Genomic DNA, 16970 nt, shown 5'->3' with positions numbered 1-16970 from the left:
CTGATGATGAGGAGGAGGAGAACGAGAAGGAAGAGGAGAATGAGGATGAGGAAGAGGAGGAGGAGGAGGACAATGACAAGGAGGATGAGGAGGGAGAGGAGAATGAGGAGGAGCAGGAGGAGGAAGAGGAGGAGGAGGACGACGACAAGGACTAGGGCAAGCACAAGGAAGATGAGGAGGAGGAGGAGGACAAGGAAGAGGAGGAGGCAGAGAAGCATGAAGAGGACGAATAGGAGGAGGAAGAGAGAGGATAAGGACAAGGAGGATGATGAGGATGAGGAGGAGGAGGACAACGAGGAGGAGGAGGAGGACAAGAAGGATGAGGATGAGGACGAGGAGGAGAAGGATGAGGATGAGGAAAAGGATGAAGATGCAGAGGACAAGGAGGACGAGGAGGAGGAGGACGAGGAGGAGAAGGAAGAGGAACAGAAGGAAGAGGAGGACAAGGAGGAGAATAAAGAGGAGGAGGACAAGGATGAGGAGGACCAGGAGGAGAAGGACAAGGAGGATGGGGATGAGCAGGATGGGGAAGACGAGGAGGAGGAAGAGGAGGAAGATGAGGAGGAGGAGAAATAGGAGAATGAGGATGAGGAGGACAATGAGGAGGATGAGGAGGATAAGGATGCGGAGGATAAGGAGGAGGAGGATGAGGAGGAGGACAAGGATGAGTAAAAGGACGAGGATGAGGAGGACAAGGAGGAGGAGGAGGACAAGGAGGACAAGGACGAGGAGGACGAGGAGGACGAGGAGGAGGTGGAGGAGGACGAGGAGGAGGACAAGGAGGACGAGGAGGAGGACGAGGAGGACGACGACAATGACGACGACGAAGAGGAGGTGGAAGATGAAGAGGAGGAATAGGAGGAGGAAGAGAGAGAACAAGGACAAGGAGGATGATGATGAGAAGGAGGAGAACGAGGAGGAAGAGGAGGATGAGGATGATGAGGAGGAGCAGGAGGACAATGACAAGGAGGATGGAGGAGAGGGAGGAGAAAGAGGAGGAGCAGAAGGAGGAAGAGGAGTATGAGGAGGATGACAAGGAATGGGGCAAGCACAAGGAAGATGAGGAGGAGGAGGAGGACAAGGAAGAGGAGGAGGCAGAGAAGCATGAAGAGGAGTAATAGGAGGAGGAAGAGAGAGGACAAGGACAAGGAGGATGATGAGGATGAGGATGAGGAGGATGAGGAGGAGGAGGATAAGGAGGAGGAGGAGGACGACGAGGAAGAGGAGGAGGAAGAGGAGGAGGAGGAGAAGAAGGAGGAGGAGGAGGACGAGTAGGTGGAGGACGAGGAGGAGGAGGATGAGGAGGACGAGGAGGAGGAGGAGGAGGATGAGGAGGACGAGTAGGTGGAGGACGAGGAGGAGGAGGGTGAGTAGAAGGAGGATGAGGACGAGGAGGACGAAGACGAGGAGGACGAGGAGGATGAGGAAGAGGAGGACGAGGAGGAGGACGAGGAACATGAGGACAAGGATGACGACAACGACGACGACGAAGAGGAGGTGGAAGATGAGGAGGAGGAATAGGAGGAGTAAGAGAGAGAAAAAGGACAAGGAAAATTATGAGGAGGAGGACGAGAACGAGGAGGAAGAGGAGAATGAGGATGAGGAAGAGGAGGAGGAGGAGGACAATGACAAGGAGGATGAGGAGGGGGAGGAGAAAGAGGAGGAGCAAGAGGAGGAGGAAGAGGAGGAGGAGGACGACAAGGACTAGGGCAAGCACAAGGAAGATGAGGAGGAGGAGGAGGACAAGGAAGAGGAGGAAGCAGAGAAGCATGAAGAGGAGGAATAGGAGGAGGAAGAGAGAGGACAAGGACAAGGAGGATGATGAGGATGAGGAGGAGGAGGACAACGAGGAGGAGGAGGTTGAAGATGAGGAAAAGGATGAAGATGCAGAGGACAAGGAGGGCGAGGAGGAGGAGGACGAGGAGGAGAAGGAAGATGAACAGGAGGAGGAGGAGGACAAGGAGGAGAATAAAGAGGAGGAGGACAAGGATGAGGAGGACCCGGAGGAGAAGGACCAGGAGGATGAGGATGAGCAGGATCGGGAGGATGAGGAGGAGGAAGAGGAGGAAGATGAGGAGGAGCAGAAGGAGGAGAATGAGGATGAGGAGGACAATGAGCAGGATGAGGAGGATAAGGATGCGGAGGATAAGGAGGAGGAGGATGAGGAGGAGGACAAGGATGAGCAAAAGGACGAGGATAAGGAGGACAAATAGGATGAGGAGGACAAGAAGGACAAGGAGGAGGAGGACGAGGAAGACGAGGAGGAGGAGGAATAGGATGATAAAGAGGATGAGAATGAGGATGTGGAGGAGGACAATGAAGAGGAGGAGGAGGAGGACGAGGACGAGGATGACGAGGAGGAGGACAAGGAGGACGAGGAGAATGAGGAGGAGGACGAGGATGAGAACAACAACGACAACGAAGGCGAGGTGGAAGATGAGGAGGAGGAATAGGAGGAAGAGAGAGGACAAGGACAAGAAGGATGATGAGGATGAGGAGTAGGAGGACAATGAGGAGGAGGAGGAGGAGAAGAAGGATGAGGACGAGGACGAGGAGGAGAAGGATGAGGATGAGGAAAAGGATGAAGATGCAGAGGACAAGGAGGATGAGGAGGAGGAGGAGAAGGAGGAGGAGGAGGAGGAGGATGATGAGGACGATGAGGACGATGACGACGACGACGACAACGAGGACGATGATGAAGAGGAGGTGGAAGATGAGGAGGAGGAATAGGAGGATGAAGAGAGAGGACAAGGACAAGAAGGATGATGAGGATGAGGAGTACGAGGACAACGAGGAGGAGGAGGAGGAGAAGAAGGATGAGGATGAGTAAAAGGATGGAGATGCAGAGGACAAGGAGGACGTCCTCATCCTCGTCCTCCTCCTCGTCCACCTTGTCCTCCTCATCCTCCTCGTCCTCCTCATCTTCCTTGTCCTCGTCCTCCTCCTCGTCCTCCTCCTCGTCCTCGTCCTCCTCCTTGTCCTCCTCCTCGTCCTCCTCTTCCACTTCCTCGTCCTCCTCGTCCTCCTCGTCTTCCTCGTCCTCTTCCTCCTCCTCTTCCTCTTCCTCCTCCTCCTCGTTCTCCTTGTCCTCCTCATCCTCCTCGTCCTCGTCCTCCTCTTCCTCCTCCTCCTCCTCCTCTTCCTCCTCCTCCTCCTCCTCGTCCTCCTCCTCGTCCTCCTCGTCCTCTTCTTCGTCCTCCTCCTCCTCCTCCTCCTCTTCCTCCTCCTCCTCCTTGTCCTCCTCGTCCTCCTCTTCCTCCTTGTCCTCTTTTTCATCCTCCTCCTCCTCTTCCTCCTCGTCCTCGTCCTCGTCGTCGTCCTCCTCATCCTCCTCGTCCTCCTCATTATCCTCCTCCACATCCTCATTCTCATCCTCTTTATCCTCCTATTCCTCCTCGTCCTCCTCGTCCTCCTCGTCCTCCTCCTCCTCCTCGTCTTACTCCTCCTCCTCCTCATCCTCTTTGTCCGCTGCATCTTCATCCTTTTCCTCATCCTCAATCTTCTTCTCCTCCTCCTCGTCCTCTTCCTTGTCGTCCTCCTTGTCCTCCTCCTCCTCCTCCTCCTCCTCCTCATCCTCCTCGTCCTCCTCGTCCTCCTCGTCCTCGTCCTCCTCCTCGTCCTCCTCCTCCTCCTCTTTCTCCTCTTCCTCGTCCTCTTCCTCGTCCTCTTCCTCGTCCTCTTCCTCCTCCTCCTCGTCCTCCTCCTCCTCGTCCTCCTCCTCCTCATCCTCGTCCTTGTCATCCTCCTCCTCCTCCCTCTCCTCCTCCTCCTCCTCCTCTGTGTGTGTTTCTCAGGATTCAATGACTCTAGGATTCCAGGAACCTGGAACTCTGGGATTCCATGGCTCTGTGACCCCATGGATGGATTCAGGACTGTCTCCAAGGCCACGAGGGAACGTTGGTGCCAGCGGGAGGGGCTGCAGTGCAGGGGCACCAACAGCTGAGAGGCGACTGCAGCTGCTGCTGCTGCTGCTGCTTCTTCTTCTGCTGCTGCTGCTGCTGCTGCTGCTGCTGCTGCAGCTGCTCCTTGTGGGGGTGCTGCTGGCAGGGGCAGGGTCCTGGTGTGGCTGAGCGTTGCCATCTCAGCCTGTGAGCTCCTGGGAGCTCAGGACAGAGCCAGGACTGACCCAGGTTGGCACTGCACTTGAGGACGGACACAGAGAATGGAAAGTGCCCATGGAGTGGTTCTGAGCAAGTCTGTGGGAAGGAGGAGGGAGGGAGGACGAATCCCCTGCCCAAGGCTGCCAAGGGAAGGCTTTGGGAGGGAAAGCAAGCCTTGACCTGACACTAACTCCTTCAAGGGCTCAGTTGCCCATGCTGAGCAGGATTTCATCGCGCAGAACTGACAGGGCCAGATCCAGGGATGGGGAGGACATCGAGGCAGGCTTCAGCTGAGCAAATTCTGCAGTGCTGACAAAGAGAGAGACTACAGCCAGGTGAGGGAGGCAGGTGGGAAAGGCTTTGTGCCGTCCCTGCTCAGAAGGGATCCTCAGCACAGCCCTGACGATCTGTACATAGGAGAAAACAATGAACACAAAACAACAAAATGATAAACTGCTAGTAACCACAAGAAGCCCAAGTTCCCTGAGGTGGGAATTGGAGCAGGAGAGCTTGAGGATCTGTGGGATATCACCGAAGAACTGGCCCAGAGCATTGCCATGGCACAGGGGCAGGGAAAATGTATTGGCTGTGTGCATGAGAGCATTGAGAAAGGCACTGGCCCAGGCAGCTGCTGCCATGTGGGCACAAGCTCTGCTGCCCAGGAGGGTCCCGTAGTGCAGGGGTTTGCAGATGGACACGTAGCGGTCATAGCACATGATGGTCAGCAGGAAATGTTCTGTTGCAGCACAGAAAAGAAAAATAAAAAACTGAGCAGCACATCCTGTGTAGGAGATGTTCCAGGTGTCCCAGAGGGAATTGTGTATGGCTTTGGGGACAGTGGTGCAGATGGAGCCCAGGTCGCTGAGGGCCAGGTTGAGCAGGAAGAAGAACATGGGCGTGTGCAGGTGGTGGCCGCAGGCTACGGCGCTGATGATGAGGCCGTTGCCCAGGAGGGCAGCCAGGGAGATGCCCAGGAAGAGGCAGAAGTGCAGGAGCTGCAGCTGCCGCGTGTCTGCCAGTGCCAGCAGGAGGAAGTGGCTGATGGAGCTGCTGTTGGACATTTGCTGTGGCTGCACATGGGCACCTGTTCATGGAGAAGGACAGGGACAAGTCAGGAGAGGCCGCTTGGAGCCAAACCTGGGCCATTCCCTGCAGCCTGTCCTGCTGGGACTCAGCCACCCTTGTTCCTGCTCTGGGAAAACCTTCACCCAGGTCCCTGCCTGAGCTCCAGTTGTGCTGGCTGAGTGTGCCAGAAGCAGCCAGGGCAGTGTGTGGGGGCTCTCAAGGAGCCATCCTTGTCCTGCTGCCCTGGGTTTGTGGCCATTTAGCAGAGGGGCAAGGCTGGATATTCAGGATTTATTAGGGGAGTAATTCCTATTGCAGAGAGGCTTGATACCATCTGCACTCATACTTCTAAGGGAAACAAAACAGATGTCAGGAGTTGGTTTAAGGAATTGTTTTCCTACCCACACATCATTTCTGGCTTTCTGAGGTCAGAACTCCCCAGCATTCCTGCTGCACTCAGAATTTGCCACTGAGAGATGTGAGAGGCAAAGGATTCCTTGTGGCTGAGGGAAGGTGAGGGGCTGGATGGGCTTGTTCCCCCAGCACTGCTCTGCTCAGCCCCCTCTGCTTCCCTGAGCATCTCCCTGGGCCTGGACATCCCCTCCTGAGAGGTGCCTTGTCCCTGCCAGCGCTCACAGAGCCCATCCCACCCTGTGTGCCCTGGGCCCGGCCCTACAGAAACCTGCCTGTGTGCAGGGCCCTGGTTGGGGCAGGCTCTGTGTGCAGCTGGGCAAGGGCAGCTCAGGAGAGCCCTGCTGGGCCCTGCAGAGGTGATGCTGCTGCTGCCCAGGGCTGAGGAGTGGCTGAAGGCCCTTTGGGAGGCTCCCAGCAGAGACACTGACCACCCAAAGTCACAGTTCTGGAGTCTCTGTAAATGTTCAAACATGACTTTGATGATCCTGTGTGTCCGTTTCAACTTAGAATATTCTGTGATTCTGGGACTACAATTCCTGTTCTGCTTCTCTCATCCCCCTGTTATCTACAATTAAAAGAGAAAAAAAGCACTTGCAAGAGTGTTACAACATTAAAGAAAAAAACAGACTTTTATTGGAAGTTTCCAGGTGTCCCAGTGGGGATGGGGCGCACCCAGCCACTGATTTCAACAATTATTAAGGTTAATCTATTAGGATATTTAACAGGAACATCCAATAGGAGATTCAGTTGCCCAAGTTACACACCCCTGGATCAACCCATTGGAGTAGGTCAAAGGGCTTCTTTGCCCCACTTTTTGTTATGACTGCTCATATTCTGGTCAAAAACCAAATGCTGTTCTTGTAGATCCACTCCCTCCTAATTAGACTATACAGTATTTCAGGAATGTATTTAGACAGTCAGCTTATTGGTGTAAAATCTAAGAGATAGGAAGAAAACATAGTAGACACAGCTAAGGATTCCAATTATATAAGTACATAATAGTAGTTTAGAAGAGCCACTTAACAGTTTAATAGAGTTATGTAAGGATTATAGTTTTATAACTAAATCATAGTAATTTGCAGAGCTATGAATATATGAAAAATATATAAAAAGCAGAACACTTTTTGTCATCACCCCAACCTTCCCATCCTTCTCCAACAACGAAATTGAAAACACCATCTGGAAAGCTCCTGATCTTTACAGCAATCCCAGGCTTACCTTTGGGAAGTGCCCTCCGGAGCTGTGCCCAGGCTGGTCTGGAGCTGGGAGCAGCCCTGCCCCAGCCAGCCCCTCTCAGCAGCAGCACCTGCCCTGCTCAGGGTGGCTCCTTCCCCCCACAGCTCCTGGCCAGCGCTGGGAGCAGCTCCAGGGCCGGCTGAGAGCTGTCCCTGGCAGGCAGCAGAGTCCCTGGCCCAGCACAGCGCCCTGGGCTGCAGGACCCTGCTCTGCAGGACAGCCCTGGGCACCCCTGGCTGCTCTGCACAGGAGATGAGCAGAGAATGCACTCACAGGCTCTGTGGGCATTGGCATGTTCCAGCTTTAGGAGATCACTCCAGGAGCTGCAGCTGCATTGTCCTGCAGCCAGAGGTTCCTGTGCCAAGGGCTGGCAGTGATTCTGCCCCAGGCACTTCTCAGCCCCTTCCCAGCCCTGACTGATTGAAGCTCTCTGTGCCTCTGTGCTGTGCCCGGGCTGGCTGCAGGCAGTGCCCCAGCCCTGCTGGGCTGGCAGAAGAGCTGCTCAGCAAGAGAAATGTGCTTTTGAAGCTCTGCTTGGTTACCAGGATCACCCTCTGTGCCAGGAGCCCAGCTCAGCAGCACAGACACAGCACAAGGACTTTAATGACCCTCTGGGGCTTTGTGCTCAGGCCCTGAACATCAGGCCCTGAGAGGGAGCTGCAGAAACCTCTCCAGAACTCCAAGTTGCAATCCAGCTCCAAAGTTTCTGGGACTTTTAATGGGTCCCACTGAGGGACACGACTGAGAAAGTGTCCCCAGGCCCCAGGCAGAGCAGAGAACTGGAGGCACTGATGCCAGGTGGGGACAAAGAGAAGCCAAGTCTTGGTGCCCTGGGGCACCGCAGGGTCTGTGCCACCAAGGGCTGTGAGGAGACACCTTGTCCTGAGGCCCTGGGGCCTCCTGGCACAGCCCCAGCCAGGCTGGGCACTGTCACCCCCTGGTCCTGCCCTCAGCATCCCCCCCTAGCCCACATCCCAGTGGCCTCAAGGATCTGCTGGAAGGAGTCCCTGGGGAGCCTTGGTCAGGAATGGCCCTGGGGGCTCCTTCATGCTCCCAGAGACTGCAGGCTTTTCAAAGGACTTTGGGTTTGGCTTTTGCCTTGGAGTCTCTGAGAGGTTTATGCAATCATGGCCCCAATTATCTGCTTTAAGGAGTCCCATGAGAGCTTTGTACTGACACTCAGTGGGGCTCATTAATGCTTTGAGATCCTCAAGGTTCTTAGGGTACTTTGGATTGTCCTTTCAAAATGGAGAGGTTTTTGTGCCATTTTCAGTTTCTGAGAGGTTTTTGTGCCATCCTGGTCTCCAGTTCTCTTTTCCAAGGAATCCACGAAGACTCTGTGTTGGGGATGGACCTCAGTGGGTCCCATTAATGCCTTGAGACACCTTGGGTGTTTCCTCTTGACTTTTACTCCTGTAAAGGTTTGTGCAATCTCCTCTCAGGCTGTGAGATTCCAGGGCTCAGCTCCAAATGCATCATGGGGCTCATTCGGATCAAAAAAGTCCTGACAAACCATGGCTCTGCCTTGATTTCTCTCTTGTCTGGGGCAGTGGATCAGGAAGTGTTGTGGTTTGACACGGAAAGAGAATTTTTTTCCGGAAGGAAGAGGTCAATTTAGATATTGACCAATTGAAAGTAGACACGCCTCTGAGAACACAGAGGGGTGAAAGCAGAATTCCCAGGGGAACTCGCTCTCTTTGGTTCCGGTCAGCGTGCAGTGCAAACCTCCCCTGCCCAGCCACAAGCTGGGTGGGGGAGGGGAAGCCCATGGCCTGAGAAAGGTAGGCCGAAAGCCCCAAGGGTGGTGAAAGGACTGGAACCGGGCTGGCCCCTGCAGATGGAAGGGTGGAAGAAATCTGGGATGTCTCCATTTCCCCCCCCCCCCCCGGTTTTTCTCTCCAGAGGGGGAGAGAGAAAGAGACGGCAGCGATCCTGTCCTGTCAGCAATTCCACCGCGAGGAAGGAGGAGCGGGGGGAGCTCCAAGGTGCCCAGTTGTGTGGGAGTTGCTGGATGTCCGGGCATCGAGCCATCCCTGCGAGTTCAGACTTTTAACCCTTTCTTGAGAAAATGAAAGCTTTGTGAATTTTCCTTTCCCCTCCTCGGTTTGAAAGAGAGGAAGATGGACACCTTGGACCCTGGGATGTTGGAAGGAGGAATTCTAGAGGGGAGGGGGACAAGGAGTGGCTTTTGGCTGGACTTTTCCATGTTAGCCACAACCTGAACCAATCTTCTCCTTCAAGAGGGACTGTGTTTTGGGATGATGCCAGTGAGTCAAGAGACCTGCTTCGGCTGGGAAAAAGACAAAATTGGAGTGAACAGAGAAAAGGTTAGGGGGTTTGTGGTGGCGCCCCCTTGCCCTGGAAAGGAAAGAGAAGAGAAGAAGATCTCTGTTCTTGAGCCCTCGGCCCCAGGGGAAAATGGGGGGGACTGTGGTCCCAAACAATGAAAAACTGAACTGTTGTTTTCTCCCCTCTTGGCAGGGCATCCTTGAAAGGAAAAATCCTAAAGGCAGTGACCATCCATGCATTGTGGTGAGAGCACTGTGCATGGCAAGGAGAAGGGTCACCATGGCAAACTTTTTCTCCGGGCGGTGCCATGTGTGACATGGAAGCACAGGATGTGGAGCTGTGTTTCTTGGGGGGTCTGTGGCACAGGAGAGACTCTGTTCCCTTGATGGACTGAGTATCGATTGCTTGGAGGGTGGAAACCTGATTGGGGTCCAGATTGTGTCTCACTGTGGTTTGTTGGAGTTGGGTGGTGGGGGGAGGAATGTTTTGCAAGGTTTTCATTTGATCTTTGTGTGGTTTTTTTCTCCTTCTTTAGTTTTCTCTTTTCTTTTGTAGTAGTAGTTTAATAAAGTTTTTTTTCTGTTATTAAGCTTGGGCCTGCTTTGCTCTATTCTAGATTCCACTTCACAGCATTCAAGGGAGGGATCACATTTTCATGGGGGCACTGGCATTGTGCCAGTGTCAAACCATGACAACGGTCTATGTGCCAATTCCCATTCCCCCCATTTCCCACACCACTCAGGATTTCTCACACCTGGGTCTACTCCTGGGTCAGGGGTCTCTTCAGCCCCTCTAGAAATCACAGCCCTCATTCTAGAGAGACTGCAGACTGTAGAGAGAAAGTTACCAGATTAAACACCAGGAAGATGGTCTCTTTAACAGTCAGGGGAAACTGAACATTCTCTATTAGGGAGCTGAGAGATTCAGAGGAGAAGAAGGAAAGCAACATCTGAAAAGCCTCATCCCCTGCTTCCCCTCTAAGAAACTGGCTGCACAACCATGACCATGAGCCATGCATTCCTGGAACAGACTTCAGCACCTTCATAAACCCCTGAAAGCCATTACACCCAAGCCCAACCTGATGGATATTCTGGTCAGTGGCCTTCTACTGCAAAAACTACGTATTAGGGACAATACTGGAGCTATTCCTGGATAAGAAAATAAACCTAGGGACCATAGAGGGATTAAGATCTCTAAAAAACCCTAGGGACCAGAAACACATACAGGCCTCCACTCTAAAAAGACACCATGAATTCAAACAACAAAGCCAGTAACTGCTCCATACTAACACAAAGTAATTGGAAGCAAAATATGATTAGAATGAGTTTGGTTTTTTTTTTTTCCCTCTCTCCAGCCATGAAATGGGAAGCAAAATATTTGTCCTAGTTCAGAGCAAATCTGGGAGAAAAACCTCTGGAAGGAGCCCCCAGAAAATAAACCCCCATGGCCCCTCCCCACCCACCTGATTCGGGAAGAATTTTCTCTGAGAGAAGTGGAAAAGAACCTGTTTATTTAACAAACAAAACCCTTCCCAGCACTAAAAAAATGAACAACACCAGATGACAACAAAACTCTTTCACCACTCTGCAGAGATGACAAATCCAGAAAGTCTCTCCTGGGAGTGGTCGCCCGGGTCTGGGCACTGGGGATTGCTCTGGGCACTGGGGATGGCTGCTGCAGATCACAGAGCGCAGGCTCCCGGTGCTCCTCGGTGTTTCCCAGATCCCAGTCCGGAGCAGGTTGGATGGTATTCAGGAAGAGGAAAGGAAAAGAAACAGTCCAGGGAAAGAACTGGACTGCTCAGCTAAACTAACTAGGAAGCAAAGGCAAAAGCAGAAGCAAGCCAAGCAAGCCAAGTAAAGCAAAAGCCAGCCAGGACTGGCCTCTTCTAGACAGCAGAGCATGGGGGGAGGTGAGCCGGCTGATAACAAGGCAAAACAAACCTTCACTTTCAGAGTCAGTTCTGAAAGCACAGAACAGAATATCAAACATGAACAGAACCCACGATTGGAGATACAAACACCAGAACCTCACCCTGGGACATTCCACCCCTTATCTCCATATCTTCAACATCATGTAAAAACTTCATCAAGTTAAAACTTCCATCTTTCACTTACTCATACACATTTCCTCCATCTCAATTACTCAAACCTTCAACACTTACACATTTCCTTCTATTTCACTTGCTCAAACCTTTGACACTTACACATTTCCTTCTGTCTCATGTCTGTGTGTTTTCATGCACAGACACTGGCAGCAACATCCAGCAAACAGTGATATTTGCACATGAGTCTCACCCCACAATCAGATCCCCCTGAGGTACACATCGTGTTGCTCCATCTCTCTGCATTATCCACCATGTACAACCTGGTCCCTGAGCAAAGACAATCCCACAAATGGGTTTGTCTGTACTCAAGGCAGAATTGATCCACACTGATTTCCCTAACAAACCTCTGACATGTGCCACTGGGACTTCATGAACTATACTCAGGGGCTCAGACTGGGCAGGACCTGCTCGATTGGTGGAACCTCAGCTGTTAACTAACCAGGTGACCTTTGCTAAATGCTGCTCCCAATTTTTGAAAGATCCCCCACCCAATGCTTTTAAGGTGGTTTTTAACAGTCCATTGTACCTCTCCACTCTGCCTGCAGCTGGTGCATGGTAGGGGATGTGGTACACCCACTCAATACCATGTTCCCTAGCCCAGGTGTTGATAAGGCTGTTCTTGAAATGAGTCCCATGGTCTGACTCAATCCTCTCAGAGGTACCATGCCTCCAAAGGACCTGCTTTTCAAGGCCCAGGATGGTGTTACAGGCTGTAGCATGAGACACAGGGTAGGTTTCCAACCATCCAGTGGTGGCTTCTACCATGGTGAGCACGTAGCGCTTGCCTTGGCGTGTCTGGGTCAGTGTGATGTAGTCAATCTGCCAGACCTCCCCATACTTGTACTTGGACCCCTGCCCACCATACCACAGGGGCTTCACCTGCTTGGCCTGTTTGATGGCAGCACAGGTCTCACAGTCATGGATCACCTGAGAAATACTGTCCATGGTTAGATCCACCCCTCGGTCTCGTGCCCACTTGTAGGTGGCATCTCTGCCCTGATGGCCTGAGGCATCACTGGCCCATTGTGCTCATAGCAACAGCCACTGGTTGAGGCTCACAGTCTGGTTTAGCTGCTGGCTTAGGCTCACAGTCTGGTTTAGCTGCTGGCTTAGGCTCCCTGTCTGGTTTAGCTGCTGGCTTAGGCTCACTGTCTGTTTTAGCTGCTGGCTTCGAGCCGGGGCTGTTGGCTGCAGCCTGAGTGACTGGGATCGCTGCTGATTTATCTCCCTGCCCCCCTTCCTCTGTCTGCTGCCCTACAGTATCTAGCAGGGTGTGATAAGCACATGCCAGGGCCCAGCTTGCTGCAATATTTTTCTCCTCAGACTTATCATGGCATTTCTCTTTCAGGTACATTGCCACCTCAGCTGGATTCTGAATTTGTTCACATGGGAAGTCCCAGGCTTTAGGGTCAGAAAATTCCTTTAAGATCTGGCCCATATGCTCCCATTTCTTTCTTGAACTCCCTCACATCTCCTGAGTTGAGAGGTACCTCCACATAACTATTCTCAGAATTTGGGTTGGTTGTCCCTGCTGACCAGCACTGGGGTTAGGGATCATTCCCAAAGCTACTTCCCTTCATGGATATAGAGCTTGCCCTTCCCTTTCTCTTTCCCCCCTTGTTAGACTATGAGTAACACAGCGATTTTCCTCAGGGATCGGCTCTGGGATTTCTACCTCTTGGTTATCAAAATCTCCCCCTTGATCTAAATCGGGGTAGACTGCGGGTGGTGCTGGTCGGGGTGGAGGAGGAGGAGGTATGTATGGTAGAGGGGGTGCAGTTGGAACTTCCTCAGGCTTTTTATTTTTCTTTTTCCCTCCCTGGGTGCTTAAGGCAAAAAGTTTTGCTCTTGTTTCCCCCACTATCCAGAGAGCAGCAAACTTGCTCTCTTCAATATCAAAAGGTTCTCTAGAGTTTACATAAATGTTTAATGCCTGGTAAATCCAGACCTTGAAGTTTCCAAACAGTGGCCAAAATAAATTATCACTACAGATTTGTTTTCCTCCCCATTCTTTTATACAATAATGTATCATTTTTGCCCTATCCTTCCCTTTCCTTGAAGGATATTCATCCCAAGATTTTATCATTAGACCTAACGGACTGTCAGGGGGGATCTGGGGAAGCGTTACCGGGGTCCCCGTCCCCATGGAAGCAGAGGGCTTGCTTTTCCTCTGTCCCATCTCCCAGGACGCCTTCAGGCACACACACACTCGCGGCCCCTGTTGGTGCCCAGCCCCTCACGGGCTCTGCAAACCGCACTACTCAGAGCTCTGCCCGTGCCTCGCCCTACAAGGACGTCTCACGCGTTATGTCCTGGGATCCCAGCCCAACCCAGCGGATCCCCACTTTTATACTCACGCTGTCCTGCGTCTTCGCCCGGCTTCGTGCACAAAGATTACGGGGTTACTGGTATCCCTTGTGCTCAATACCGAATTTGGGTTCGTCGGTAAGGGTCTGGGAAGGAAAAGCCTGCACCAGGGCCACTGCAGAGGCAGCGGGGCGCCTCCCTGATTAGGAATTCCCACCCGGTCGCCCTTATCCGAGTCACGGCACCAAATTTGTTACGGACAAATTCAACTGGGGAGGCTAATTACAGATAAATCAATTAACAAGAATTAATTAAGCAAGTGGTATTAAGTAAAGAACAGCACTGGGCTGCCAGGGAGCCTCTGCTCTGCCACGGAGCACCTTCCCCCTTTGACCTTTTTGTTTTTATACGTCCCTTTTTTATTTCCAGTTGACGTATTTTCTCTTGATGCACTCTGTGCTGGTGCAATTGGTTGCTGGGGGTCTTTTTTTCTGCCTTGGTGGTCATAGGAATGAAGGCTCCTCATCTTCCTTGCAGATTGTCCTTGGCCTAAAAGTTAACTTGTATATAATTAGTTACACAGTCTTCTATGCTAGTTGCATTCCCTACTCAGTTCAAATTCTTGTCTCCTTTAACACTCATTTTGATGAACAACGACCTTTTTATTTATTACACCCACCCTCTCCCAGTGCCCCCCAGCGTGTCCATCTCTCTGCTGCCCTCGAGCTCCCGGCCCGGCCCCGGCCGCATGCTCCCATCCAGCTGAGGTGGTTCCAGGGCCAGCAGGAGCTCTCTGTGGTGGCCACCGACGTGGTCCCCAACGGGGACTGGACCCACCAGCTCCTGGTGCTGCTGGAAACCCCAACCCAGGGTGGGCTCACCTCAGTCTGGAACACCCTGTGAGCCAGAACTGGGGTACGGGGGAGGAACTGGGGGTGCTGGGAGAGCCACTGGGATGTGCTGGGAGCACCTGGGAGGGAGATGGATAGAGCCTGGTTTCAACTGGGAGACGAGGTTGGGGGTTTGGAAGGGCTAAGAAGGGGTTTGAAGGATACTGGGGAGGGTGGGATGGGGTTCTGAGGGTCCTGGTGGGCACTGGGAAGAGACTGGGAGAGGATTTGGGGGTCCTGGGGCAGTGGGGGTGACTGTAAGGAGGCTGTGGGATCCTGAGAGGGACAGGAGGGGCTTTGGTGGGTCCTGGGGAGGTTAGGAAGGGATCAAGAGGGAGGTTTCAGGGGATCCTAAGTGGGCTGGGAGTGACCTGGAGGGTGCTTGGAGGGGCCTGGGTGTCTGTGAGAGTTTTTGGGAGATCCTGACCCCTGCGGACCACCCAGAGATGCTGCTGGATGCTGCCGCAGCAAGATGCTGACAGGAACTGGAGACTCCTGAGTTGGGTTCTGTCTTCCTGGCACTGGGGATCGGGTTCTACCTGTGCAAGAGAGTCTGGGGGGTCCCGTGAGTCATGTCCCCCCTCCTCTGGAATGTGTGTGCTACGCTGGGCCCCCAGCCCGGTGTCACCCCCTTTTCTCTGCCCACAGAGCTCCTGAGACGCCGGCGGCCGCAGCCCCTCCCCGTGGCCTCGGGCCTTGCCGGGACGCCCCGCTCTATCCCCACGCTGATTTTGGGGGGATTGAGTGTCCCCCAGCCCTGCTGTCACTCTGCCCCTGCCCCCTGCTCCCAGTGTTCCCAGTAAAGCTTCCCAGTTAAACCCAGCCCAGTTCCTGGGGGCACTGGGGAGGGACTTGGGGGGACCCCACGGCGGGGCCGGCCCTGGGCAGGGAGGGCGGGTCCAGGTGGGGAACACTGCCTGCTGCGGGTCTGCCCGGCAACTGGTGAGTCATCAGCGCCGCTCTCGCTGATTGGCTGACTCTTCTCCACCGCGTTCTCTCATTGGCTGAGGAGAGGCCCGGCAGTGCAGAGAAGGAACGGGAGAGATCCCGCCCCGAGCACCGGCACGGGGACAACAGACCCGGCCTGGGCACAGGGAGGGAATTTATTACCAACCAAACCACGGCAGCACCAGGAGAAGGGAAAGAAATCCCTCCAGCACCTTTCCCCACCCAACGGGGATCACCCACAACAGGGTTATCCACCATGGAGAGACGGGGACATACGAGTTTAGACCAAAGCCAATTTTACTGAGTGTACCAGGTGTTTATACAGGGATTGACTTGTATGGGGCTTATATAGGGCTCTATTTTTGGTAACAATTTCCCATTGGTTACACATTCTTCGTGACATCCAGTAACCTGGGAACATTTATCTTATCACAAACACTCGCACCATTTTTTCTGGTCATTTCTTGCCCAGGGAGACTGAAACTGTGTCTGTGTCTCCCACAGTTTTTGCTCAGTCAGGCCTCAGATATCGGGCCCCTTGATCAGCTCCATTGCTTTACTCTCTGTTTTATTCCCCATATGGGGGCACCAGGGCTCTGCCCCACGGGGGTCACTGGGGATCATCCAGCCCGGATCCTCCCATGGGGGATGGAGCTGCAGCAGCTCACCAAGCTCTTCCCTCACTCTCTTCCCTCACTCAAAGCTCTTCCCTCACGTGGGGCACTCACAGGGCTTCCCTTAGTGGTGCCTCCGTTGGTGCTGGGTCAAGTCTGAGCTCCTGGAGAAACTCTTCCCACACTCCCCACACTTGTAGGGCCTCTCCCCGGTGTGGATGCGCCGGTGCACAGTGAGATTGGAGTTTTCCTTGAAGCCCTTCCCACAGTCGGGGCAGCGGTAGGGCCTCTCCTCTGTGTGAATCCGCTCATGTTTGAGGACATCAGAGCTGGTGTGAAACCTCTTCCCACACTGGGGACACTCGTAGGGCCTCTCCCCAGTGTGGATGCGCTGGTGTCTTCTCAGGTGTGAGCTCCACCCAAAGCTCTTCCCACATTCCAAGCACTCATAGGGCCGTTCCCCAGTGTGGATCACCTGGTGCCAGATCAGGCCAGACCTGTCTTTGAAGCCCTTCCCACACTCGTAGGGCCTCTCCCCGGTGTGGATGCGCCGGTGCACAGTGAGGTTGGAGTTTTGCTTGAAACCCTTCCCGCAGTCGGAGCAGTGGAAGGGCCTCTCCTCTGTGTGACTCCGCTCATGTACGAGGAGATGGGATCTGGTCTGAAACTTCTTCCCACACTCCCCACACTCGTAGGGCCTCTCCCCAGTGTGGATCCTCTGGTGCTCGATCAGGTTGGATCTCCAGCTGAAACCCTTCCCACATTCCAAGCACTTGTGGGGCTTCTCCCTGCCATGAGGCTTCTCCACCAGCTCCGAGCTCTGCCTGGATCTCTGCCCGCCTTCCTGGCTCAGGGGGCTCTTTCCTCCCCACAGCTCCCTGGGCTGGGTTTGCAGCTCCTCCTCCTGCAGCATCTCCGGGGCTTTTCCTCCTCCTCCATTCAGCCACACCCTGGGTATGACAAATCCTGGTTTGGGGAAAAAACAAGAGGAGAGCACCTT

At 53.6% G+C, this 16970-nt stretch overlaps 1 protein-coding gene across 1 annotated transcript in view; it reads right to left on the bottom strand.

Annotated features, from left to right (window-relative positions):
* Positions 1-16970, bottom strand: part of LOC144248430 (uncharacterized) — a 402567-nt gene that overhangs the window by 85244 nt on the left and 300353 nt on the right. Inside the window, exon 8 of the mRNA XM_085565449.1 lies at positions 16100-16758. Within this exon, the coding sequence (XP_085421575.1) occupies positions 16100-16758 (659 nt within the window). The remainder of the gene's footprint in view (positions 1-16099; positions 16759-16970) is intronic.

Source organism: Lonchura striata, chromosome 36, assembly GCF_050655825.1.
Source record: "Lonchura striata isolate lonStrDom1 chromosome 36, ASM5065582v1, whole genome shotgun sequence".
Lineage (NCBI taxonomy): Eukaryota > Metazoa > Chordata > Aves > Passeriformes > Estrildidae > Lonchura > Lonchura striata.
The sequence above is the reverse complement of the archived record's forward strand: the minus strand, read 5'-3'. Positions and strand labels throughout refer to the sequence as shown.